At 33.0% G+C, this 27593-nt stretch overlaps 5 protein-coding genes across 6 annotated transcripts; 3 read left to right on the forward strand and 2 right to left on the reverse strand.

Annotated features, from left to right (window-relative positions):
* Window positions 1-1922: 1922 nt before the first annotated feature.
* Window positions 1923-8472, forward strand: LOC103873022 (F-box protein 7). Of its 2 annotated transcripts, none has more exons than XM_009151451.3 (10): window positions 1923-2091; window positions 6350-6433; window positions 6526-6638; window positions 6715-6928; window positions 7096-7169; window positions 7276-7329; window positions 7430-7537; window positions 7627-7685; window positions 7912-8122; window positions 8217-8472. In XM_009151451.3, exons 1-10 carry the CDS (start codon window positions 2082-2084, stop codon window positions 8274-8276), a joined length of 987 nt encoding a protein of 328 aa, XP_009149699.1. In that variant the 5' UTR covers window positions 1923-2081; the 3' UTR covers window positions 8277-8472. The 2 variants fall into 2 exon arrangements, with proteins under 2 accessions (XP_009149699.1, XP_009149698.1); XM_009151450.3 differs by lacking the exon at window positions 1923-2091 and adding an exon at window positions 5754-6013.
* Window positions 8333-8964, reverse strand: LOC103873021 (acetyltransferase At1g77540). The gene is made up of 2 exons (XM_009151449.2): window positions 8679-8964; window positions 8333-8596 (listed from the first exon to the last, which is right to left on the reverse strand). Exons 1-2 carry the CDS (start codon window positions 8919-8921, stop codon window positions 8516-8518), a joined length of 324 nt encoding a protein of 107 aa, XP_009149697.1. The 5' UTR covers window positions 8922-8964; the 3' UTR covers window positions 8333-8515.
* Window positions 8965-9000: 36 nt separating this feature from the next.
* Window positions 9001-10638, forward strand: LOC103873023 (BTB/POZ domain-containing protein At1g21780). The gene is made up of 4 exons (XM_009151454.3): window positions 9001-9357; window positions 9447-9592; window positions 9664-9779; window positions 9848-10638. The coding sequence occupies exons 1-4, from the start codon at window positions 9245-9247 to the stop codon at window positions 10451-10453; spliced, it is 981 nt and encodes a 326-aa protein (XP_009149702.2). The 5' UTR covers window positions 9001-9244; the 3' UTR covers window positions 10454-10638.
* A 3867-nt stretch (window positions 10639-14505) lies between these two features.
* Window positions 14506-15703, forward strand: LOC103873024 (TLC domain-containing protein 2). The gene is made up of 2 exons (XM_009151455.3): window positions 14506-14855; window positions 14921-15703. Exons 1-2 carry the CDS (start codon window positions 14612-14614, stop codon window positions 15517-15519), a joined length of 843 nt encoding a protein of 280 aa, XP_009149703.1. The 5' UTR covers window positions 14506-14611; the 3' UTR covers window positions 15520-15703.
* A 3617-nt stretch (window positions 15704-19320) lies between these two features.
* LOC103873025 lies at window positions 19321-20825 on the reverse strand. The gene is made up of 2 exons (XM_009151456.3): window positions 20324-20825; window positions 19321-20012 (listed from the first exon to the last, which is right to left on the reverse strand). The coding sequence occupies exons 1-2, from the start codon at window positions 20589-20591 to the stop codon at window positions 19666-19668; spliced, it is 615 nt and encodes a 204-aa protein (XP_009149704.1). The 5' UTR covers window positions 20592-20825; the 3' UTR covers window positions 19321-19665.
* Window positions 20826-27593: the final 6768 nt, after the last annotated feature.

Consider the following 27593-nt stretch of genomic DNA (forward strand, 5'->3'; position numbering starts at 1 on the left):
TCCATTTTATCCAAAGTTGTTCATGTTTAAAAATTGTTGACACCACGTGCATGATTTCCTCTGATTTTTCTTCTAACACTTGCATAAAAAGAAGAGGTGAGAAAACAAAATACAATAATGATTTTGGTGTTAGAAGTGTTTTCAAGCTTTTAATGATCTCATTACATTGAGATAGTTTGAAAGTGCTTAGGCAAGTTACCAAGACTCAAAGATAGCGCTCATAGTAATAATGTTTGTGTCTCCCGAAAATACAATAAAAACTGAAAGTCAAATAATTGAAATAGATTTTGCTATTATGGATAATTCATTTTCATCACAAGTGTTATTATTTAGTTAAATATAAACAAAATACAAATACAAGGCTCAAAATAATAAATAATAAACCTTTTATCCAACACTTTTTTGGTTTCACTAGTAAACTTAATAACTAAATCGACTTGATAAACTAATTGAAATAGACTTTTGGTTTCACTAGAAGTAATTATGTTTGTGTCTACCAAAATACAAGAAAAAAATGAAAATCAACTAACTGAAATAGAATTTTTCTACTATGGAAAAATTAACTGCATCAAAAGTGTTAATATTTCGTTAAATATAAACAAAACACAAATACAAGGGTCAAAAACATATATAATAAACCTTTTATCCAACATATTTTTTTGGTTTCACTAATAATCTTAATAACTAAATATTTGTACAATATAACTAATGTATTTTCTAATATCCGTTTAAAATAAATAAAATATCTCAACTTTCCATACATAAACCTACTACACAAACGAAAAGATAGATCTAAGCGAAAAATGAATAAAAGTTTATCCATATATATTGTAGTCCAAATGTATTTCATCAATCGAATGGATCAATGTATCATCTTCAATTAATTTGTTACACATTGACTCAAAAATACAAAAAAATTGTTAGCATGCTAATAGAAGTGAAACACATAATATTCTACAGCTTCTACATATAGTTTTTATTTAATAAAAAAATTGGCACGAATAATTATTTATGTTTCAATTCTTAAAATAATCAACTACTATGATCTGGTGATGAAAAACACCGAAAGTAGCATAAGTTTGTCTTAAAACTTTAGATCATAAGCTCACTTGCCCTGGAAGTAGCAGAAGTTTTAAAATTTCAGGATCTAGTTTTGTTGAGATGTGTGTCTATTATTAGCTTTTCTAGGTATATTTGTGCTTTTAAGCCATTAGAGCACCAGCATTAATGAATCTTCGGTTGGGGTTCATAATTTGAATTTTTTATTATTATTTTTTTTATTTTTCGTTTGATTTTTTTTTTTTAAATAAATAAATTGACCAATAGCGGGCCGCCATGTAGCATGGGGCCCGCTGAACAATGACGACCCGGGTTCATGCGGAAGGAGCGTGGCGAGACAGGGTCATTAGTGTAGCATATTATAATATATTTTTTTTTCTGGAGAAGCATGTGAACTCCACTCACGAACCGCCAATACTGGTGCTCTTACGTTTAATCAGTGTTATAACTTTTTTTTTGGTTTCACCCTATATTATTGAACTGAGCATGTGGATGTACTAGTTTCAGAGTGTACCGGTCTTGATTGATTGATTTGGATCACATATATATCTTTATTTTTCAGCTGCATACTGTTTTTATTTTCTATTTAATGAAAAAACATTACTACTGTTCAGTTGCATTTTCTATTTTCTATTTATTTTCAGCTGCATTACTACTGTATATTTATTTGTTTTTTTTTTTGACCAAAAAAAAAAACAAATAAATATACAGTAGTAATGCAGAACCAGTAGCACCACACATCTTTTAGGAACCATGATAAACCACGAAAGAGTTAAACATCTAAACCAGACCACTCTGGTACAAACATATAAAAAACCGACCTTGAAACGTCGGTTTCCATGTGAATAATGTGAGCCTGCCTTCTTCGAGACAACGCGAAAATAAAAAAAGTCTCTGGTCTTAATCTTAATCTTATCGTCCTGTTTCTTAATTATTTCCGGTAACAGAGGAGCGCGGCTACGAAACCGCTCTCGAATTCCTTTTTCATTCGGAACATCACCCAATTCTCTAGCAATTTCCACATGACTTCAGGTATTTCAGTTTCAGATTCGTCTTGGCCCCACCGGATCAATATATGATTTATCCAGAACGGGTGGTGGTCTCTGTCTTGCGATTTGATATATTGGAGCTGACTCTGAATTGATAAACAAAAATAAACAACGTAAGGCATGTATCTCTAAACTCACTCTATTTTTTCCTTTAAAATGGAGTAAAAGAAAGTATGAAATAAAAATACTTCAATCCTATCCTATTTCTCACTCCTTAATAGGATTTACTCCATAAATAGAGTAACCTATTTTTTTTTGTTCATTACTCTATTATGGTGTCAGAAATGAAGTAGGATTGAAGTTTTTTTACTCTATATTTTATTTTACTCCATCTTGGAGAAAAAATAAAATTTTATATTGGAGATGCTCTTACTCTATATATAAAGTAAATCCATTTTTTACTCTATTATAGTATAGAAAATAGAGTATCATTGGAACATTTTTACTCTAAACTATATTTTAGACTGAAAATTAGAACGAGGTTGGAAATGCTCTAAAACAAAAAAAAAAGTGAAATCTAATCCGTCTTAAGCTCAGAGGTTTAGTAATCAACATGAAGAATTTTTACCGTTAGAACATTATACTGGAACAAAATTCTTGGTTTAGACATATCCAGTAGTTGCAAAATGCTGTCTACATAAGAGAAAAGGGGAACTGTTGCCCTTGAATCAAAAACTTACTTTCTTCAATGCTCATCAAACTGTAGCACCTGTTATAAAAGTAAACCATCAAGAAAACAATTAACATTGACATTTTAATCAAATGTTTGATAATGAGAAACTTACTCTTTCCATGGCTTCTTTCGGAATCTCTGCAAACTTTGCTTCTCCTTCCTACAAAATCATTCATATTTATCATCTAATAGAGGAAACAAAACAAAACAAAAAGTAGAAAAGATACTCATTTTTAAGTTACTATGTCCATTACAAAAACCAAAGAATCATGCATCTTCTTAGAAACATCTTACATATCGTTGAGTGAAGACATCCTACAACTTTCTATAACAATTTCAGTTGAGTGCAGTACCTACAGAGTTGCTGATATAACTCTTCTTCTTAGCAGTTATCCACCTTAAACAATGGAGCCAATGCAAAAGATATCTCCATAATCCAAGGGAAGAAGTTTGCCTAAAAGATTTCTGCGTAGATGTAAAACATCTCACAAACTTTCATCTTCTTCTCCATTGCTTCTTCTTTGACAAGTTGAGCTTAATCTCCATGGATAAGCCTAAACAAGCTTCATTAAAAGGTGATAATGTTTAGATAGATACAAACAAATCAAAAATAAAGTGTCAAAAGAGTAAATATCAACCTTTCATTCAACATTTTTTCTGTTTCATCAGTAGACTCAATAGTTAGGCCACCTTGATCAGCCTGAACAAACTGGAGCATATATGGTACCACATAATAATGTACTCTCCATAATCTTCAAACCTAAAACAAGATAATATCTCAACCTTACCTACATAAACAAAAAATAGACTTAAGAAAAACATACAGTATAACCTCTTTAAATTAATACTCTATAAATTAATATACACTAAAAATCTCTATAAAATAATATAATTTTATAGTCTCAAATTGAGTTTTTGGTTCAGTTACTATATCGATAAATTAATATCTCCATAAATTAATAAAAAAATTATAGTTTTGGTGTAGTCCCAACATTATTAATTTATAAAGGTTCCACTGTATTTTTTTCTAAACAAACAAAAACAAAATTATTAAATGCTTATTCATATATATTGTAGTCACAAAAGTACATCAGCCATGGATCAATAGATCTTTATCATTCATTTTTTCACGCATTACGTCGAACATTTCAATTATTTGCCGTAAATTTGTTAGCATGCCAATAGAGTTAATACCCATATATGAATAGAAGAAAATGACACAATAACAAAGGAAAAATGGTAAAACATACCTCATATGTATCTTCTTGAAATCTGTCTTTTCTGATTAGCATTCCAACATAGTTCATGCATACCAAAAATAACATGCACAACTCTTCAGCGACTTCTTCATTTACTTTCAAGATCTTTAACGCTTCCCCTAGTTCTGTTTGTGTTTACCAACCAAAAAATGAAAGTTGAATTATTGAAGTTGACAATAAACACGGTCAAATAATTCTGTTTGTGCCCCCGCAACCAAGTCATCTTCTCTTATAAGCTAAATAGCTTATGTACTAATTTCTTTAAGTGTGATGCCATAATTTCAAGTGAAAATAAATCACTCGAAGCGGCTGCTACGACAAGAGAATGAGCCTGAGATAATAAATGAAGTTTTAGAAAATTGTATGAAGACATATAAACAATTGGTTAGGTAATCAAATGTCACTAACTTGAATGTTTGAATCGAAATCATCTATAGCATTAGCAAGTATATGGAAAGTGTTGGTGATGCTCTAATTTCAAAGAAAGCCACAAAACAAAAGAAAACGACCTATTGCATCTATGACTGCCCATTTTATCCACAATTGTTCATGTTTAAAAATTGTTGACACCACGTGCATGATTTCTTCAATTTTTTGTAACACTTGCATAAAAAGAAGAGGATGAGAAAACCAAATACAATAATGATTTTGGTGTTAGAAGTGTTTTCAAGATTTTAATGATCTAATTACATTGAGATAGTTTGGAAGTGCTCAGGCAAGTTACCAAGACTCAAAGAAAGCGCTCATAGTAATAATGTTTGTGTCTCACGAAAATACAATAAAACTGAAAGTCAAATAATTGAAATAGATTTTGGTATTATGGAAAATTCATTTTCATCACAAGTGTTATTATTTAGTTAAATATAAACAAAATACACATACAAGGCTCAAAATCATAAATAATAAACCTTTTATCCAACACTTTTTTTGGTTTTCACTCGTAAACTTAATAACTAAATCGACTTGATAAACTAATTGAAATAGACTTTTGGTTTCACTAGAAGTAGTTATGTTTGTGTCTACCAAAATACAAGAAAAAAAGGAAAATCAACTAATTGAAATAGAATTTTTCTATTATGGAAAAAACAACTGCATCAAAAGTGTTAATATTTTGTTAAATATAAACAAAACACAAATACAAGGGCCAAAAACATATATAATAAACCTTTTATCCAACATTATTTTTTGGTTTCACTAGTAATCTTAATAACTAAATCGCCTTGATCATTTTGAACTAATATTTGTACAAATAACTAATGTATAATGTATTTTCTGATATCCACTTAAAATAAAACAATATCTCAACTTTCCATACATAAGTTTGTCTTAAAACTTTAGATCATAAGCTCAATTGCCCGGGAGGTAGCAGAAGTTTTAAAATTTCAGGATCTAGTTTTTGTTGAGATGTGTGCCTATTATTAGCTTCTCTAGGTATATTTGTGCTTTGAAACCATTAGCTTTTGATTAAACCTAATGGCAAAGATACTAGTGTTACAACTTTTTTTTTGGTTTTACCCTGTATTATTGAACTGAGCATGTGGATGTACTTGTTTCAGTGTACCGGTCTTGATTGATTTGGGTCACATAAATATCTTTATTTTTCAGCTGCATACTGTTTTTATTTTCTATTTAATGAAAAAAACAAATAAATATACAGTAGTAATGCGGAACAAGTAGCACCACACATCTTTTAGGAACCATGATAAACCACCGGAGTTAAACAGCTAAACCAGACCACTTTGGTACAAAAATATAAAAAACCGACCTTGAAACGTCGGTTTCCATGTGAATAATGTGAGCCTTGTTCGAGACAACGCGAAAATAAAAAAAAGTCTCTGGTCTTGATCTTAATCTTATCGTCCTGTTTCTTAAATTTTTCCGGTAACAGAGGAGCGCGGCTACGAAACCGCTCTCGAATTCCTTTTTCATTCGGAACATCACCCAATTCTCTAGCAATTTCCACATGACTTCAGGTATTTCAGTTTCAGATTCGTCTTGGCCCCACCGGATCAATATATGATTTATCCAGAACGGGTGGTGGTCTCTGTCTTCCTGTTTTGCGATTCGATATATTGGAGCTGACTCTGAATTGATATCTTCTTTATAGATTTTAATATCTCGCTCAACTCATCGTGTTGATTTGCATAATAACACACAGGTTTTGCGGAATGAAAAAAAAAAGAATGCTTAGTAATTGATCTAATATAGTCTCGTGAAATGTGTTTGTTTGTTTGTTTTAGTGCAAAAATTGAGAAAAAGAAAAGAGTTTTTGATCTAACTTTATTGCTTCTTTTGTTTTGATTTAACAGATGCTCTCAACATACCATCCGAGCTTGAATCTGCGTTACGGCTCAGGACGGTACAGTACTTTATCACAAAGAGGCCTTGGCTTGGTACTAATCTTTACGGTGATTTTATCTTTTATTAAAAGTGGGCTTCTCATGGTTTGGAGATAGAGTTACGTTTTCCTCTTTCTTTGTTTCAGATCTCTATGGAGTCCATGTAAGGCCCGTGGCACCATTCGGAAGCACAAGCAGTAAACCACAATTTGATCCTGCTTTGATTCATCGCTCCTTGCCTGATGAGCTTCTTTTCGAGGTTGGAGCCTTCCCCTATCTGTTCTTTTTAGCTGCTGAAGTTGGCTCATGGATATATATATTGTTATTTTTTGTAGGTGTTTGCTCGGATGTTGCCTTATGACCTTGGCAGAGCAGCTTGTGTCTGCAGAAAGTGGAGGTACACTGTTCGCAACCCTGTCTTCTGGCGTAACGCCTGCTTGAAAGCTTGGCAGACTGCTGGGGTTATCGAAAACTATAGGATCTTGCAGTCTAAATACGATGGATCATGGAGGAAAATGTGGCTTCTTAGATCCAGAGTTCGTACTGATGGTAAATCTTTCCTTCTTAATCTTCCTGCTTCACGAGATTCCAAGTGTCAAATGATTGATCGTTGTATTCCTTGACTAACATCAACTCTTTTGTTATCTATCTTTCTTCATCAAAGTGGCCTTATTTTCTCGTACACTTTCAAAATGGTGTATCTTCTTAATTCTCAGGTATTTATGTGAGTAGGAACACTTACATTCGAGCTGGAATTGCGGAGTGGAAGATTACAAATCCAGTTCACATTGTAAAGTCTTTGTCCTTTTTTTTTTTCCTTTCTTGTACATTCATATTGTCCTCATAGAGACCCATCTAACGAGTAGCCTCTTCTTTTGGAATTATTTTTTTTGCAGGTATGTTACTTCCGTTACATAAGATTCTACCCTTCTGGTAGATTTCTTTACAAGGTTTGTTCACTTCAATCCAACAAGTAGATATAAACGTCAAAAAGCTGCTTTCCTGATCTACTTTGATTAATATTACATCGTTTTCTTTTGGTTACTCCAGAACTCTTCGCAGAAACTGAAGGATGTTGCCAAATACATGAACTTTAAGTCTTCTAAAGCAGACGGTCTTTACAGAGGCACTTACACATTGTCAATGACAGATGACAAGGTCAGCTGCCTCTTAACTATGTATTGGATTGGTATATCAACAACATTAATTCTTCTATCTCCTGAAAATATGTTAATTTTTTTTGGCAGATCGAAGCAGCTGTTCTGTATCCAGGGACGCGCCCTACTGTCTTAAGGATCCGTTTAAGGTATTACAATCCTTCAAAATGTCAGGATAGAGAAGCTTGGTTTGCTATGGGAACATAGAATTCATTTGGAAGGGTTTGATCTCTTGAGAGGACTATTGCTTAACTTTTTAAGTACCGTGACTAATACATCCCACTTACTGAGTACTTGTCCTATTTCTATGAGTAGCTTGCAGTCATTTTTGATCTTAGTGGTATGGTGTTCTGTTTTTCGGGGTGTGATGTATAGGTTAAGAGGAACGGCGATAGGAGCAAATAACAGGATGGATTTGCTGTCACTAGTGACGAGTGGTGTGAACGATGAGGAAGGAAGTAGCACAGAAGAAGACATTCTTGGGGTAGTTGAAAATTGGAGAGACGATGAAACTCACAACCCGGATATACCTGCCGTCTCACACAAGAGGGGTATGACTCCCTTCGTCTTCGTCCCGTTCGAAGAGGCAAGTAACAAAAAGATTGCTTTATATGTATCCCTTTGTTGGTTTCAAGTCTATATACAGCTAATTTGATATGAATCTGTTTTTTGTGATTCAGGTTGAACAATCGGTCTTGAACTTACCTCCAGAGAAAATGGATTACTTTGTCACCGGCTAGAGTGACGCATCGCATCAACGCCTATCTCAATGTACAAAGAAGATGATATATCAATGTAGAATATAATGTTTGCATGCTTTATTTGATTATTATGACTACAACATTACTACTAGTGTGTCTGTTTGTTGCTGTTACAAGGCGCAGTGTGACATTTTGTTGTTTACATATAAACATGCAAGAAGCTTTAATAATGTAATGTTTTATGTTTTATTCAACAAACGCAAAGCAAGAGAGCTTGATCAGATGCTAGATTTGAGGAGCTTGGACTCCTCTGTGTAAACCAGATGCTTCCAAGACGGGTTTCGAGGAAGAAACGTTTCCTGCCAAGAAGACGAGCTTTCATCATAAGAGAAAAAAAAAATAATGGAACATGAATCGCAAGAGGAGGAAGAGTCAACTTACGGAAACGTAGGAGCAAGTGGGCACGATGGAGAAAGAGCGTGAGGAGGCGTGTTCGAAGGCAGCGACGCAGAGATGCGAAGCTAAACCCAATCCTCCTTTAGACGACGGCACGTAAGTTCGAACCAAGTCCATGACAGTCCCGTTGTTCATCATCTTGTATTCAATGAAAGCTTCGTGGTCCTCCGTCTCGAATCTATGCCTCCCTTCGTTCCACTCAATCTTCGGTTTATTCTCCGTCGCCATTTCTGAACTTTCTCACTTCCATTCCCGACCACGAGTGAGTTGTTTGTTTTATCTTGTCTTTACTAAACCGGAACAAACCGGTTGAATGTTTGAAAAAAGAAAACCACCAAGAGTGATTCTCGTTGTTTTATCTCGTCTTTGCTAAACCGAAACGAACCGGTTAAATGATTAAATAACAAAAAATCGTAATCTCCGTACACGTGGCGCACGATGAAGGCTGTTGTGTCTGTGTGTTAGTTGCTTTGCCTTGCTTGGGTCGTGAAGTAAAGCGTTTTCCAGAGAAAAGGAAGTCAAAAAGAATCTTTGAGAGTTCACAGGAGTGGATGGGGGACACGAAGGTGGAGACAATCTCGAGATTAGCTCAATGGCGGATTGAAAACTTTGGACCTTGCTCTTTCAAAAAGTCTGATCCTTTCAAAGTTGGAATCTGGAATTGGTAAAATCATCTAAGTTTTGATTTTTTATTTTTTTTATAATTCTGTTTGTGCTCTATTGATTGATTCATGTGTGTTTGGATTGATGAAGGCATCTGTCTATAGAGAGGAATCGTTACCTATCTGTTAGGCTCTTCCCAGAACTCTCTCGTGTATCCAAGGAACAACCTCCTATTGCTAAATTTGTTCTTCGTGTCTCCAACGTTGGCCCTAACCGTAGGCTATACATCTCTCCTGGTATGTGGAATCCTGTTCGTTATGTAACTTGTCTTGTGGTGGTTGTTGAAGTTAATTAGTGCCTATTGTAGTGTATGAGAAGCTGTTGCGTACAACTGATGATTGTGTGTGGCATGTGGATTCAAGCTTCCACGGTCGGTTCACCATTGATGTCGAGTTCCTTGATCTCAAAACCTGCCCTTTGAATGTAAGTTTTGAGAATTGTTTTAATTAAGATGCAAATTTGAACAACTCTCTAGCGTTTAATTATGCCAGGGTGGTGAAGCTTCACCTGTTTGGCCAACGGATACAACAATGCAATCAATCTCAACTCAAACCACTCTCAAATGCCTATCCCGTATGCTAGAAGAAAACATCCTCTCCGACGTAACCATCCACACATCCGGCGGCACGCTCTCCGCTCACAAAGCCATCCTCTCGTCCAGCTCCAACGTCTTCAAAAGCATGTTCCATCACGACCTCAAGGAAAAAGAGTCCTCCACCATCCACATCGACGACATGTCTAGAGAGTCTTGCATGGCGCTCCTGAGCTACCTCTACGGTAACATAACGCAAGAAGACTTCTGGAAACACAGGCTCGCGCTTCTCGGTGCTGCCAACAAGTACGATATCACGGATCTGAAAGCGGCCTGTGAGGAGAGCCTGATGGAAGATATTAACTCCGGGAACGTGCTTGAGAGGCTGCAAGAGGCGTGGCTTTATCAGCTGGAGAAACTGAAGAAAGGGTGTTTGATGTATTTGTTTGATTTCGGCAAGATTTATGATGTCAGAGAGGAGATCAGCGGTTTCTTCAGGCAGGCTGATCGTGAGCTGATGCTGGAGATGTTTCAGGAGGTGTTGTCGGTTTGGAAACCGGTTTGAGAAATATTATATTATACTTTGAAACATTGGTTTCAAAATGTTCGAGTTTGATGATTGGTGTTTTTGTGTCTATAATCATATGATATCTTGTTTTCTTGTGGTGTGTCTGTAACAACTAACAAAGAACACACTTGATTTTTTTTGGCTGTAATCTTGTATAGTATGAGCACGGTTGCCTCTAGCTAGATCTCTGCGCCTAGGTATTTGTAATTGAGCCCGAACCAAAGTATCTGAATCTATGCACCTGCTCTGAGATATGTGAAGAATCAGTTAAGTGGTGTTTTGGATTTTGGATATTCCCTGTATATTATTTGATAAGCATTGCAACATTTTTTTGTAGCCACGTGTCATCACTAGCATGATTCTTAGAATTCTTAAAAAAATTGATTGGTCCATCTAAATATATAATAACCTTTTTATTAAACCACAATAAATACATTATTAATGTGCTTCATTATTTCCTTAAATAAGATTACGGAATTGCCTAATGTGGCTAAAATATATATGACAATTAATGATTTTGAATAATAAAGATTTGATAAAAATAAGTGTGTACTATAATTATATTTGTTTAATTTTAAGTTATTAAAATAAATTAAACAATCATAGTAACCATATAATAAAAATTAAAAAAATTATTTATATATTATATTTTGAATTTTTAAAAACGGGTATAAATTACTAAAACTGTTAAAAGTTTCACATTCAAATTTTGTGATCTATGATTTAAAACTTTTGTTATGACATGATACAAATAATTAAAAAATAATATAAGTTGAAAGTCTCATTTAATAAGTATCAAAAATAAAAGATATATAAATATATGTATCATTTTAAATTAAACTATATGCCATATAAAAATACATAAATATCTTAATTTTGAAATTTACTTTGAATTTTTTTTGATAAAAAATTTGAAAAATTATTGACAACTTAATTTTTTAAAATATTATAAATTGCTTAAACCATTAATCTCACAGTGAAAATTTTGTTATCACTAATTTAGACTTTTTGCTATAACAGATGCAAATGATAAAAAAAAATATGAGCAAAAAACATCATCTAATAAATATTAATATTAAAATATACCATATATATGTTACTATCATTTAAATTTAATTATATATCATATCAAATTGGAAAAAATATTTTTTTGACTTATAAAATTTATATATATGTTCGCACCAATTTAATTATATAAGTAGTAGATAATGACTTTTTAATTATTCAATATATATTTATTATTTCATAATATGTTATAAACATATAATATATAAAATAATTTTTATATATAATGTTCATCCCGTGCAAGGCGCGGATCTTAACCTAGTTATATCTGAATTTGATCCCAACTCAAACTAAAAAAGCTCCAAAAACTCAATTCTAAATTCTAAATTAGTTGAAATAAATATATCAAATACTTATGTTTATGTTTATTATTATTTTTATCCAAAACGAACCAAAGTATTATTTATCGAATCCAAAATAGATGAAAGATAGATTGTAGACAATATTATAATATCTATCCAAACCTGAAATAATATTTAACCGAACCTATATAAAACTTGAAAGAAATTTATGAAGTTAGAATCCAAAAATCTGAAAAATTCAATCAAAAATCTGATTAGACGTTAGAGCAACCTCAGCGGTATAGATAACCATTTGAGGTTCTGAATGCTAAAATATTATCATTTTCTAAATATTGTAATTTTTTTAAAGTTTTTTTTCTAGAAATTGCTCAATTAAGAACACATATTTGTGTTCATAAGTTCTGTTTTAGGAAATTCTCATGTTTCTCTTTCCTACATTTACATTATTTTTATTTTTTGTTAGATATCCCACTAAAAATATGGCTTTAGGCCATCATTATCGTATCATTATCGCAAAGTTTTAATAGGAGTTTTTAGTACATTTTTAATGAAGAACCCCACCAAAAGATTAATAAATAGTCTCAGAAAGCCCAAAATAAGAACCGAATTTGTATAGGTTTTTGTATTGTTCACAAACTCCACCAACACGTGGAGACCTGCGATTGATGCGCTTTTAATTTTTGTAAGAAACCCTTTCACGGTTTCAGGGATAATGATGGCTTTAGAATATAGATATCTAAATTGGATATCCGAACCGTAACTATTGATATTTTATTACAAATTTTATTAGATAATTGTAATTTAATTAAAACCAGAAAATAAAACCAACAAAATAATTGACAGGTATACAATTAAGATTTAAAACCGGTTCCAAAAAATTGTGTGTTTAATATACTCTAACTGTTTCTTTCACTTACTTTCTTTTTTACTAATAATATAGTTTTGATAAAAAACCTTTTATTCGTTCCCCTCTTAAAGACGATGCTCGTAGAATCCAAAAATCTGAAAAATATAAATCCGAATGAATATCTCAATAGCTAAGACATAACTGGGCTGTAGCTGAAATGGGCTGAATAGGCACCTTAGAGCAAGATTATCGCCGTCCTTATGGACATATCTTAGCATAATAATCATTTAATTTAAATCAATAATAAAGAAAAAGGAGAGTGACGTTTGCTAATTAAGAAGTTTTTATGCTAGTCCTTAAGTGCACGTGTCAGCCTCTGAAAGGAAGACCGAATCTTATTACGGTCTTTCTCGTTTTCATCGTCTCCCTCTTCTCTCCCGATCTGTTGTCGCTCAATCCACACCGCTCTGTCCTCATATACAAACCTTCTCCGCCGCTTCCAATCAAAACCAGGTATGTGTTCCTCCTCGGTCTTCTGTTTTCAGAGTTGGATGAATTTTTTGTCATTCTCGATCAATTTTCTCTGTTTCGGGGATTGGTTGGATTTTGTTGTGACTATTTGATTGTATGCTTTGTGTAATCTGATTGAATGGTTGGTGTTTGAGTAAATTAGATTGAAAATTAGGATAGATATAGGGAATTGAGCAAAAAAAAATTATTTAAGAATCCTTTGTGTAATCTGGTTTTGTTCTTGTAAATTGATGATAATAAAATCGTACTCGATGCTGATTTGAAAGGATTTGTTCATGTTGTTGGTTTCGTATCTGGTTATACGAGTAGAAGGTAGCTTCGTCTGTGTTCGTTCTCTTTGTGATTTTCTTTGGGATACAATGGGTTTATCATCTACAATGACGTTGTCCAAGCACTTCTACACTGAAGTTGTTTACAACGATCAAGGAGGGAAACCTCAAATGCGCTGGCGTAAGATCCACCAGGATACCTTCGAATATCTGGTGTCAATGAGAGGTTTAAATCTGGTGTCAATGAGGTTATCTTTCTTTACCAATTGCGTTGACTAGTATTCGTTGTTGATGATATAAAGAATCGGTTTTGTTTGTTTTTCTGGACAGCTTTCCTCTAACGATCAGGTTGGTGAAGAGTTGACTCAGTCCGGCGTGAATGTAACGTGCAGAATGTGCTTCTGGGGAGAAAGCCAAGGAAGTGAGAGAGCAAGGAGGATGCTTTCTTGTAAAAGCTGTGGTAAGAAGTACCATAAGAATTGTGTAAAGTCTTGGGCTCAACATAGAGGTACTTTCATTTGATTCGTTTCTGTGTCCTACTTTCTCTTGCTTGGTAAGGCTTTTGAAGTCTATAATTGTTGTAAATTGCAGATTTGTTTCATTGGAGTTTATGGAGATGTTTAATGGTTTGCGTTTGTTAGATTACTTGTCGTTTGTTAGATTCGCCGATGATATGATTACCGTTTGTTGTAATTTTTGATCTATTTTCATGAATAAGAACACCCATTTGCACATTCATTAGAGACAACAAGAAGTCTTACCAATAATCTACAGTTTTGAAATTGTCTCTTACTTTTATCTCTTAATATAAAATAAGCTAAGGATTTAAAAATTAGTCCTACTAATAATGTTGCTCTTATACCATAAGGTGTCGATATCGACTGTCGGCACAATAGAATATAGTAATGTCGGCTTTGTTGTAATATTACAGTTTCGTAATTATGATTGGATGACTCAAGCATAAAGAACAGAACAAGTCTTGCTGATGGACACGTGTCGGTTGCGTCCTAAACGCGCTCTTACAAACTTAGTATTAACGTAAAACAACAATAGGAGAAGATAGATAGATAGTCGGAGGAGCTAAAAGAAATCAAAATTAGGGCTAAACTTTTGCCGGAATCTAAAAAAAAATAACTTTAATATGGCGAGGACGGGCACCGCGAAGAACGGGGCGGGGCAATTCTTCCTAGCGACGCTGCTTCTATGGCTAGTCTCCGTCGTCTTTGAGATTGCATTCAACCTAAGAACAGAGCTTCTCTGGGTGATTGGCGGCGGCTGCTTCTTTCAATTGGTGAATTGTTTCGTTCGCTCTTACCTCTCTCGTGACCCTCTCTTCGTTAACACCTCCGTCTCCCTTCTACACTCAATCATCACCTCCGCCTCAGGTCTCCTCTCTCTTGCTCTCTTCGCCGTGTCTTATGTGTATTAATGATTTTGCAATCGCTTGTAGTGGTTTTCATTCTGGTGAACCAATGCTTAGCCAAAGGTGTAGACGAGATGTTCGATCATTCGGAGCTCGTTGGTGGGAGTTGGAGATGGGCGTACCAAGCTTTGTGTTTCTCTTGCGGCTACTTTGCTTATGACCAATGGGATATGCTTCAGTACCGCTTATACAGCGGCTTGATCCCTTCCATTCTCGTTCACCATCTCGTCCTCCTCGTTTGCTTCACTTTGGCTCTTTACCGTAACGTTACCATCAACTACCTCATCCTCACTCTCATTTGCGAGATGCATTCCATCTTTCTGCACGTGAGGAAGCTGAGGAGGATGGCGGGAATCCGAGACAGCAACACGGCGTTGGTGAAACTCGAGTGGGTATTAAACTGGACGGCCTTTTTGTTTGCCAGATGCGTTCCTCACATTCTCATCACTGTCAAGCTGATCAAAGACGCCCACAAGTTTGGGAGAGGCCTGGAGTGGCCGCTCGCTCTGTTTGGTATGGCTGGAATGAATATACTCAATGTGGGTCTTGGGATGGATCTCTTCCATGCTTTTAGAAGAGAGAGAAGCAACCGAAGAAATCAAGAGAAGAGCAACCATTTAGAATGATTAGCCAGTTTCGGAAGCCATCATCAACTGAATCCAAGGTTTATTGTAATACACATTACACACTCTTGTGTTTTTCTTTTTATGAGGCTTTGCTACTATGTCCTATTAGCTTTCAGATTTTTGCATGTACTATAAGGAAAAACTACATGTAAATGTTATTTGTTGATCATTTTTTTACGTGCCATAAGAAAATCAGAATCTGAAAACTATGGTAGTAAAACCTGCGGCTAAACAGCAGATTGACCTACCAACTTCAAGAACAAATTGCTCGAGGACGAGATGGTGATGTTTTTGCTTCATTGGCTAGTTTAAGCTCCTTTTTTTATCTCTTCCCATTTTATGTCAACTCTGAGCTCATTTTCTTCACAACATTTAGTTTTCACTTTGGTGCTCATCCTTTTCTCTGTCTACCTTCTCCAACTTCTCCTTTAAGCTCAGTTCATTCAGTCTTAGAGTTTATAGCGTCTTAGGCAGAGCCACAAGACGTTCCATCTCAAAGATATCATCCATGATATCTACTTCTGTAGAAGAGTTAGTCCCCTAAAGGCTTTCTATCACTGACTTTTTCAATCTCGAGTTGATTTAGCTCACAAGTCAATGCTGATGATCCCTATGAGCCAGAGAAAATCCACTCCCTTCCTTCATCTGAGTGACTATCTGAAGACATATTAGATGGTAGTGATGATCCTTTAGCCAGATTCATGCTCTCAGCTTCGAGTTTTCCCACCTTCTTTATACTAGCAGCATATATTGTCTTAGGTGTTGATACGTAAATAACAAAGGGCCTAAGTGTCATATTCATACAAATGCAATGAAAAGTACACATATACATGTATAATATGCACATATCGTCAGATAATAAATTGGATAAGTGTTGTTGTCGAAGTAGTTCCGAGTATTAAGTATTTACGTCATGCTCTTTAGTTCAAGACACTGAAATTTGAATCCCACATGTTAGTTGTCACTCATGAATCATGACTAATATTTAAATATATGTTTAGGCCATGCATTATTCATGCAACATCAGATTATAAGTCGTAACATGCCAATTATCCTCAACATCAGATAACTACATGCGTCCACCAATTAGGGCTGGGCACTCGCTATTTTGCATGTATTTGCTATTTGTCTTGCCTTGCACACGAATAATAATTTTTTTTTGATTTTTATTTTACTTGTTAAAAACTAGTACTTGCTATTTTGAATACTTATCAAAAACGAATTACTTGCAAGTTACTTGCTCCGCTCTATTACTTTCTATTTACGATCACTTTGAACTATTTACGAGTATTTGTGAACTATTTACGAGTTTTTTTGAGTATTTAAGAATTACTTACTTTGTTTTGTTATTCTTTAAGTAAATAACATGTGAATTACTTTAAACAAAATATTTATTCATATTATAATGAAAACAAATAAAAAATATACAAATATTTCAATATATAAGCATTGTATAATTTTCACGATGGCTAACATGTCTTCTCTAAGCAAGTAACAAGTAATAACAAACCATACATCTAAATTTTAATAGTTTTTACCATTTAATATTTGACGAGATGACGACAAATATTTAAAAATTAAGACAGATACAAAACAAGTAACAAGTATAAAAAGAATAATGAGTATTTTTGTCCAATCCTAAATGCAAGTAAAAGAAAAAATAAATATGAACAAGTATTTTATAGATCATGTAACAAATACTAAGTAACATGGCAAGTAACGAATCAAGTACTAAAAATAATAATGATACTTGATATTTGACTTGGTTTCGCAAATAATAAAAATTGTCGATTTGTTACTTGCCTTAAAAACAACGAGTACTTGAATTTTTGAGACGGATACAAGTTAAGTAGCGAGTTTAAAACGAGTAACGAGTAATGATGTCCGGCCCTATCACCAATGGGGCTACGTCCTGACCAAAAATCCTTGCCTTGCAAATTTTGCATTAGAATTATTTTTGTACGTGGTAACTAATTGCAAGGACTTATGGATCAATCCAAATGATATATTTTCTCAAAATTGTCATTAACTGTTCAAAATAATTATGTTAGGTAAACAGGGAATAGGTGCGTGGTCCTGCTTCGGGTTTTGAATACGATCATCTATAAAAATGGTCCCGTTTCTAACCATACAGCTAGCCAACGCTCTCGACAAAAGAAACCCAAATTTACAAAATTCATGCAAAAATCACTCTTAATTTGAAAAAAAAACAATCCCCATGTGCTAAGTAGGTCTCAAGACGATGGCTAATTATCCTGTTTATCATAATCACCATATTTTCGATCATTCTTTTTCGTTTTTCTCCATTATCTAGTTCTGTTGTATTTGGTTGGAGACCTGTTAATTTCTTGGTGGACTCTTCAATGGTTTACTAGAACTTGTTTCAAGTTTCGATCTGAATAAATAGAAATACTCTTGATCCCAAAAAATAACATTCAGTCACTAAACATCTAGCTCTTCTGCTCTACTTTTTAAATAATAGTTTGAATATTATGAAAACTGAAAAAGATGCAAAAAAAGAAAAGTACACAGAACAAACAAATGGACTCGTCGTTCAATCAACCTAAAAATTAGGTTTTCTCTCGCATCAGTCCTACCACATTGATAAAATTCTTATATAGTTTCTTGGGGGGAGTCACATTGCTTGATCTTAGAAACAAACTAAAGCAACTTTTTCTCTTGAGTGGTCACCTCACAACACAATAAAGATCATATTTCAAAATCAACATTGTCAGATGAATCTACTATTGAGTTTACATTTTAACCTATTTCGTTTCTAATCAACATGAACCTGGTAAACTTAGGTAACATATGAAATGACAATTCTCCAACATAAACCGATGTCCTATAATTATCTCACAAATTCAGCTATAATATTTTATAAGAAAAGACTTTTGATTTAGTATACAATGTATACAACAGAGACAACTATAAGACAATGTGAATGGGGCAAGGCGTTGGGGTCCTTTTTGTGCTACAATGTTTCCCACTATTGTGAACAACCTAACATGGACTCTTCTTGCATCAAAATTGTACTACTCTCATTTATTTATTTTATAAATTGAGAAAAAGGAAACTAAAGGTGAGCACTAAAAGTCGTGGTGTCTTAGGTGCAGGAGGTCGAGATTATCGCGTGGCGGGCTATGGGCAGCAGCGACTATTTCCGATCATTGGCCTCTACTAAGTCTTAAAATTTGCTAAGTTAATTCTCTTATGGCTCTTGGGCAGTTGGTAGTCTTTTATAGATTAAGTTTCGGCTTGGATCCTTTTGTTTTGTTTGCCGTAAGTTGCCCCGGTGTGGGTTCTAGTTGCCGCCTTCATGTGGGCTTTTGTGTCTGGGGATTGTTCATGCATCCGCCGGTTTATGTATTGAATCATGTATGTTTCTTTTGAATGATAAGTACTTTTGCGGAAAAAAAAAAAAGGTGAGCACTAAAAGTCATAAAAGAATTCCAAGAATCCCATGTAAAATTATTTATTTAAAAGCAACTCACTGTTCTTTTCTTTTTTTTTCTCGCTTTCTTTAGCTTCCTATTTCTTTTACTGAAATCTCATTAATATTTGCAAATAACAAATGTGAAAGATATTGGCGAGATACATTGCTGGCAGGTTACAAACTTCTTGAGATAAAACCCCATTAAAACGAGAGGACGTCCCCAACCCAGAAAAACTATTAAAAACTAAAACAATAAAAAATGAAATACTATTATTTTGAAAATAGTGATAAAAGGCTATTTTGACCCTTCTCCCATCTTTTAATGGCTTTTATCAGATTCAGACCACATGCCAACAAAGAAGTATGGTAAATGGCAAGCCTCTTGTCCCTTTTACATATGTTTCAGAAATTATATGTAAACTATTTTTTTGAAAAAAAAAACAAAAGGTTACATGCAATACACCTAGTTTTACAAAAGTCTAATCAATTCAACGATTTAATTTATGAATGACCCAGCAATGTCATTGCTTACAACAACAAAAAACTTCAAAATATTTCTTCTTTAAACAGAGGCATCAATCATTGACAAAACGACCAAACCAAATATTAAACTAAAAAAAAACTAGGCAATAGAAAAAAAAAATTGAGTTTTTTTTTAAACACCAAAAAATATTTTGTTTTGAGGTGTAATAAATAAATATATGAAAAATTCAACTTTTACTTTTCCTGGATTTTCTTCTGGTCAAGGTCCTCACGGACCTCACCATCCAACCCTGTTTCCTCACTTTGGTTCCTTCGACTTTGGATGATGCCACATGACGAGAAGAGGTGGACCATCCTGATCTGAGTTTGATGACATGGAAAAGATGACCAATACGTTTGCGCCACCTGAGAGATGACTTGACACTATTAGGCTCAACGATACTCGTACTGCTCGTTGTAAGGGACTGCTGCTCCTTACATGCTGAGCTTGTGTTGTCTACACAAACCTTTGACACTGTTTTCTTCTCCCACGACGCGTTTCCATCATTTTCGAATTTTATTGATATAAAGGAATCTGAACACACACACAAAGGAAAACAAATAAATTTCAGTTATTCATTGATTTGTACGACAATTAAGATTATCTTTTCTAAAAAAAATCAATTAAGATTATCTATAGTTATACATAAATTTCAAGAACTATAAATGATAATTAGCCGTAGCCATCAAATCATCATCATACCGAGGAAACCAAAAAAGGGAATTATCCAATTGGAATTAGTTTTAAAGTTTATCAAAATAACATTAATGTGTATATGAAGTATATACATAAATTGTGTGTATGAGATACGCATTTATACTATAGATATGTGTAAAGTTGTGTACCTTCTTGGCTTGTGGAGACGTCAAGATCGGAGGATGGATGGAATTTCCTGCGGTGACGGAGATCGAGGCGACTGAGGAGAGAGCTCAAGGTGAAGATCTTAGGGAGGTTAATGACTGGTGAAGATGAAGAGTATTTGGTTCTTGACGATCTCTGCTTCGAAGCTAAAACCAGAAGCCTCTCGTTCAAACAGAGTGGGCACACTCCAACATATTCTTCCTTCGGATGGAAATAACAGTATGGTGAGCTATCATCTTTGTACATATCCATCTTCACTACCAAAGGAGAGAAGAGAAGAAGAGAGAGGGTAAAGGAGAAACAGAGAGATAAGAAATGAGATGTGATTAGGTCTGAAATTGAGTTTCGTAATATATATCGAATATATTAGTGTTTTCGCATATATATACTATTTCATATTATTTCTCAAGTAGATAAACCTTTTAGCTACTTGGAAGAAACGGAAAAAGAAAGAAAAATGACAAGCCTTTTTAGTTGTGATAATATTCTAATCAACTATCCATTAAATATAATCGATGGTTTATTTTAAACAGTAGATTTTGAAGACATTACTGTTTTCAGATATTGGCATAATCTAGAAAATTAATCTATATATATGCTAAGGTCATGCATCTGTTATTAACGAACAGATCTCGAGCTTAGTTCTTATGGGACTTTATTTGTGTAATTTTTGTTTGTTTGTTTGTAAAATGGACAACATATTTCAAAGTATTTATGATGTTTAATTATGCATATATAATATCCTTTTTTCATATACAATATCTTTTAGCGATAATAATATCTAGGAACGTTCAACAAGTAATCCTCCTATACATTAAAATAGAAGTCACTTTAGTGATTTCTAATGACGTGTCGCTCATAGGTTAAATTTCAAAAAAATTGTTATAATTTGATTGGTCGATTGCTTTTAATTTTTATTTATTTAAATTAGATCTAAAAATTAAGGTAAGTATAAAAATATTTAATATCACTTGCCATATAATCTAAAGAATATTACAAATAACAATTTATAGCAACTAAATCTCGAAATTATAGAAAGATTAATAATGTTATATTTTAGTACTTTTAATATTTATAAACTATAAAATATAATGAACAAATTTTTATATAAGATAATTATAATAGTTTTATATTCTACTTGATTAATTGTATTCGAATATAATTATATAATAACTATTTTAAATATTACAAAATCCAAACATGTTTATTAATATGATTTTTAAATTATTTATCGTTGTTTACAGAATAAATTTATCAGAATTTTAAAATTATTTATATAATGTTATAAATTATTTATAAGAATATAACCCCTACTATATATTGATTTAGAAGTCACATAAGTGATTTTTTGTTACGTGTTGATCATAAATTAACTCTTCAAATTGTTATAATTTGATTGACCGATGAATTTTAATTTTATTTATTATAATTATATCTAAAAGGAAATGATAATTCAACTACCACTTTACAAATAATCTACATAATATTAGAAATAATTATTTATGGTAACTAATTATTGAAACTATGAAAGAGTAATAATGCGATCAATTTTTTATATATTTATAAATTACATAAAATAATACACAAAAGTGTTTATTAGAATTGATATAATGATTTTATATTCGTATATAAAGAATTATATTTGTATATAAAGTATCATAATAACTATTAATGTCTAATAATTAAATGCATGCTTTATAAATCATTTATACAATTATAAATATATTTATAAAAATAAGACGTTTTAAATTATTATAAGAGGTTCTAAGTCACTTATAGAAGCTTATACATTAATTTATAAAATGTGTTTTGAAAATTTATCCTCCTATTACAATATTTTGAATTTTTTTCATTTTAATGGTAAAATTCCTCAACTATGTTTACTTATCGTAGAAACCCCTAAACTAAAGATTTACTGGTAGTAATAGTAATTATGACCTCAGAGTTTAATTCATTAAATAAAGTTAGTTTAAGGGGTTTTTTGTTAAATACTTAGTTTGGGGGTTTTGCCCAAAACAAACTTAATTGGGGGGTTTAACGTTAAAATTCCTTATTCTTTTCTTATTATCTATTATTTAAATCCTTATTGTGAGATTTGTTTTATCAAAAACCAGTTGCAATCAACTGACGAGATGTCTTCTTTCCTAATATTATGCATTTAATATTTAAATATATATATATATATATAACAAGATTGAGTTACCAAAATTATGTATATATTATAATCATAATATTTTAAAAAATTATTAGCAGATATTCTATCACATAGCTGAATTAAAATTTATTAGAGGATATTATATCTCATAGCTTCTCTTGAAAACTAAGTCATTTAGAAGCTTAAACTAATTTGCTATATAAATATCGCGTCACCCCCATTAGTTTCACGCATCTATCTTTTAAGTTTTCATATGTTTTTGATCGTTATAATTTAAATTCTACTTATGTGATCTTGCGCAGGTGTATGATAGTCAATAAGTAACTCATAGACGGAAACACCATTACTGGTAATTTTATGGGGGATTCTTCTTCTCCGTTTATTTTTGTTCTCTTCCTCTCCATGTTTTATCTCTATCTATATTTTTGCATCAGTAGTGATTCAACTAACAAAAAGAGACGACTATGTTTATCCAGGAACTGATAATCCCTTTCGAAAAAGGTAATTTTTTTTTATAAAGTTAAATCACTTATCAAGAATATAATATAAGATATGTATGCTAATCAAGTGCAATTTATTTATTGTGCGTGATCCTCTTCGGTACGCCTGAGAGCCAAAGGTAATCTCAAAGCTTTTTAAAAACTTTGAAACTCATTGATGTTGTCCTATCAATTATATAATTTGTTATATTTTGGGGATTGTTTACATCTTTAAATATTTTGGTTAGAATTACCTCTTTTCTGACTCAAAGCTTAGAGAAGGAAACCGTAAATCATCTTTGCTGTTGTAATGAAACTAATAATAATAAATCTAAGGTAATTCAAATCTCTTTTTTATATTTCATGGCTGATTTTTTTATTGGGGTTATGCGTGAAATATTTATTTTTTCTCAATTATATTTTTCTGATGTTTTAAGATTAGTGTTAAATGTGATCATTTTCTAAACGTTCTAATGAATTCTTTGTTCATATGAACATAGTATAAATATCAATATGTAACATCGAATCTTTTATATTAACCATATACATATAACATAAGTATTATATAGTTGTAAATATAATATTAATGTTAATGCCCGCACATGCGTGCGGACGGTCCACCTAGTTAATATTAATTTTGGATTCAGATATTGTTTAATTTTACCAATTAGATGAATACTCCGATCTTCTTGTAAGATATGGAAACGGACAGATACTCGAAAAAGCATAACTGATCGTTTGTGGATCCGTGTATGACAGATATTATTTAAAACTAATCAATAATCTAGGAAAAATAAATACTGTGAACAGAAAGTCTATATTCTTTTGTTGTTAATAAACTTGGACGTGTTGGCCGAGAAACATCCACTTGTAGTATTCGTAATCCAAAAGAGAATGTATCTAAGTATGAGGGTTCCACCAAGACAAGTCATCATTCTTTGTTTGATATGTGTGAGTGATTTTGGAGGTCTCTCTCCATTTTCAAATTCTGTTTTCTCATCTTAACTTCAAGTTTTATTTTTTTTGGCAGCTGATCGAAATTTTCATATTTCCATGAGATTTTTTTCCAAAAATGTAATGTAGGGAATCCATTAATGTTCATTCACTAATTATAACTCAAACTCTTGTTATATATGAATTATTTTAGTTCATACAGAGAATACTTATGTTTGCTTCTCAAGTTGGCTTTCTCACACCACATGGAGTGTGAAGTCTGCATTACCAAGACCATATCGCTTCATCTACAATTCTTACTTCTTTGGGCGAAACAAAAGATCAGATTCATCTTAGGGTTTGATGAAATTTCTCCCTATTTGCTAATCATCTTGAAAACTGTTCAAATTAAGTCTTCTATTTGTCTTTACAAACTTTGAAATCACGTGCTAATCCAACAAATGGGAGTAATTATTAAAGTTTGGGAGCTAGATTGACCTAATTTTATAAAGTTGGGGGTCTTGGGTGTGTGAACATAAAAGGGGTCCATTTTATGTGTTGGTCAAGATTTTTGGGCGTTCACGTGATCTAAAGGAAAAAGATGGTGTAGAGACAGGCTTCAATATCAAGAGCTAAAACCCCAAAGACTTTAAATAAAATAAAAAAACATTGATAGGTGATATGTTTTGTGTAGTGATGAGTTTCAATGTATCATCACTTTTTAGTTAGACCATCCCACATACTTCCTTTACACTATACGACTCAATGATCGAAGTTATTAATGTCTTTAACCAATACATCCATATAATATAAGAAAATGTATATATATCTGCATATGACTTCATTTTCACACTACAAGAAAACATCGGGATACTGAGAAAAAAATCGTCGGTATGTCGTCGGAATAACGCTATTCCGAGGACATACCGACGAAAAAAGTCCTCAGAAATATCTCCTCAGAAATTCATATTTCCTCGGAATTCCGTCGGAAATTTCCGACGGAATTCCGAGGAAACAAAATTCCGAGGAAATTCCGAGGACACAAAGTTCGTCGGAAGGTTCCTCGGAAAATACCTAGGGAATTCCGATGGTCCAATCCTCGGAAGCTTCGACGAAATATTCCTCGGAATGTTTATCGGAAAATTTCGAGGAACATATGTTCCTCGGAATTTTCCGAGGAACGCCTTTCCCTCGGAAAATTCCGAGGAACGCCGATCCGTCGGAAAATTCCGAGGGACTACACTCCCTCGGAAAATTCCGACGAACGTTAAGTTCCTCGGAATTTTCCGAGGGAAGAAAGTTCCTCGGAATTTTCCGAGAAACTCCATTCCCTCGGAATTTCGAAAAAATTTATTTTTTTAACAAAATTATTTTTTTAAAAAATTTATTTTTTAAAAAAAAATTAAAATTTTTTAAATTTAAATTCAAAAATTTAAAATTAAAATTGAATAAAACATAAAATAAAACATAGTAGATAATATTCAAAGTTAAATAAAACATTCCGAGTTTTTGGTAAAAAAAAAAAACTACGGGTCTTGAATGTTCGGGAACACCTCGTTCGGGTACATCCTCTTCATCATCTCCATCATCTGCTCGTTCAGCCTCTTCTGGGTCTCATAGCCCGCCTGTTGAGCTGCCATCTGGGTCTCCAACGCAGATATCCGATCATCCTTGTCCTTCAGCTGAGCCGTAAAAACTTCTGGATCAACATATGGCGGTGGTGCAGAAGAAGGAGCAGCCGACCGGAAGCGACGACCCAAACCGACCAAACGTCCCTTCTTCTTTGGAACCGACTGAAATATAAATAACCAAATTTAGATAATATAAATTGATGATAAAATAAAAATCAAGAAATAAATAAATTGAACTTTAAAAAAAAAAAACTTACCGATTCAACGATTTCGTTGATTCGAACCCGGGACAAGTTGGTCGAAGCCGTCGAATTGTCATCATCGGTTTGAAGCTGAGACACTTCGTCGTACACCTGAGTTTGGACCAGGTCGACCACGTCCCTCACAAGACCATCATCAATCTGACCGGTCTTCTTGTTGGTATACGCCCTTTTCATTAGGGCGAGATCATCAACCGGGTCGCCCTCATTTTCTTCCGCCTTGAAAAAAAAATAAATTAAACAAACATTAGAAATTTGAAAAAATGCATAAAAAATAAAATTCTGAAACTTAAATAATTGAAGAAAAAGCGGTTGAACTTACCATGCGATCCGCGAGAGTGGTAATAGATTGGGCACCCAAGTTATGCTTGTAGATGCCCTTCCCTTTACGGTCGCTCCTGCGGTTGTTGGAGTTGGTGGAAGAAGTTTCTTTCGTCTCTTCCTTATCCCAATGCTCACACAACTCCTTTCAGACCGTGTCGTTCATCAACTTTAGAACCTTTTAATTTAAAAAAAAAAAGTTTAATAATTTAAAAAATAGTTTAATAAATTAAAAATCGTTAATAAATTAAAAACTACCTTGTTTACTTCCCACTTCTTCTTCCACTCGTACATCTGCTTCCCATAGTTGTCCATAACTTTATGGACAAAATGGTTATAGATAGAGAGCGTATCATCGGAATTCCAGTTGAATTCTTGCTGAAATAGTTTAAAAATAGTTTTTAAGCACAAAAATATAAATAGTTTAATAATTACAAAAAAAGTTTTAATAAATAAAAAATAGTTTAATAAATATAGAAAATAGTTTAATAATTACAAAAAAAAGTTTTAATAAATAAAAAATAGTTTAATAATTAAAAAAATAGTTTTAAAAATATTTAAAATGTTTAATAAATATAGAAAATAGTTTAATAATCACAAAAAATAGTTTTAATAAATAAAAATATAAGTAAAAAATTTGAATACTTACCGCAAACTGACGAAACCACAGATGCTGCTTCTCGAGAGGGAAGTGAGTGAAAGTCGGATGTCCCTTGTCGAGGGCAGAGTACATCATACGGTTGATCCATGCGCTGATCCCGTTCCCGGATCGGTTGAACCTAATAAAAAGAAAAAATTATTAATAATCAATCAAATTTTAAGGAAAAAAAATAAAAGTTTAATTATCATGTTTGACCATGTCCATGTGGATACTCAGTGAGATAGGGAAGATGGTCACGACCGGGCTGTCGAACCAACTCCGCAACACTCATCACTCCCGGAGGACCCGTAGGAGCAGGAGCGGGTGTAGCAGCGGGAGCGGGAGCAGCAGGAGCGGGTAATGGAGAGGGAGATTTATGGTAGGAGCTGTGGGGCGAAACGGAATCCTGAACATGGCTGGACGAACCCCGAGACTGGCTCCCCATACCACCCCGGCTACGACGCTGGCGAGGCCGGATCTGATCATCATTAGACCTGTAAATTAAAAAAAAATAGTTTTAATTAAAAATAGTTTTTGATCACAAAAATATAAATAGTTTAATAATTAACAAAAAAAGTTTTAGTAAATAAAAAATAGTTTAAAAATTAAAAAAATAGTTTTAATAAACCCCAAAAACAGTTTAATAATTACAAAAAATAGTTTTAAAAATATTGAAAATGTTTAATAATTACAAAAAATAGTTTTAATAATATTAAAAATGTTTAATAAATATAGAAATTTATATTTTATATATAAAATACATAAAACGTTTTATTACCACAAAAAAATGATTTTAAATATTATATATATGATTTTAAATCACAAAAAAGTTTTA

This window comes from Brassica rapa, chromosome A06 (assembly GCF_000309985.2).
Source record: "Brassica rapa cultivar Chiifu-401-42 chromosome A06, CAAS_Brap_v3.01, whole genome shotgun sequence".
NCBI classification, from domain to species: Eukaryota; Viridiplantae; Streptophyta; class Magnoliopsida; order Brassicales; family Brassicaceae; genus Brassica; species Brassica rapa.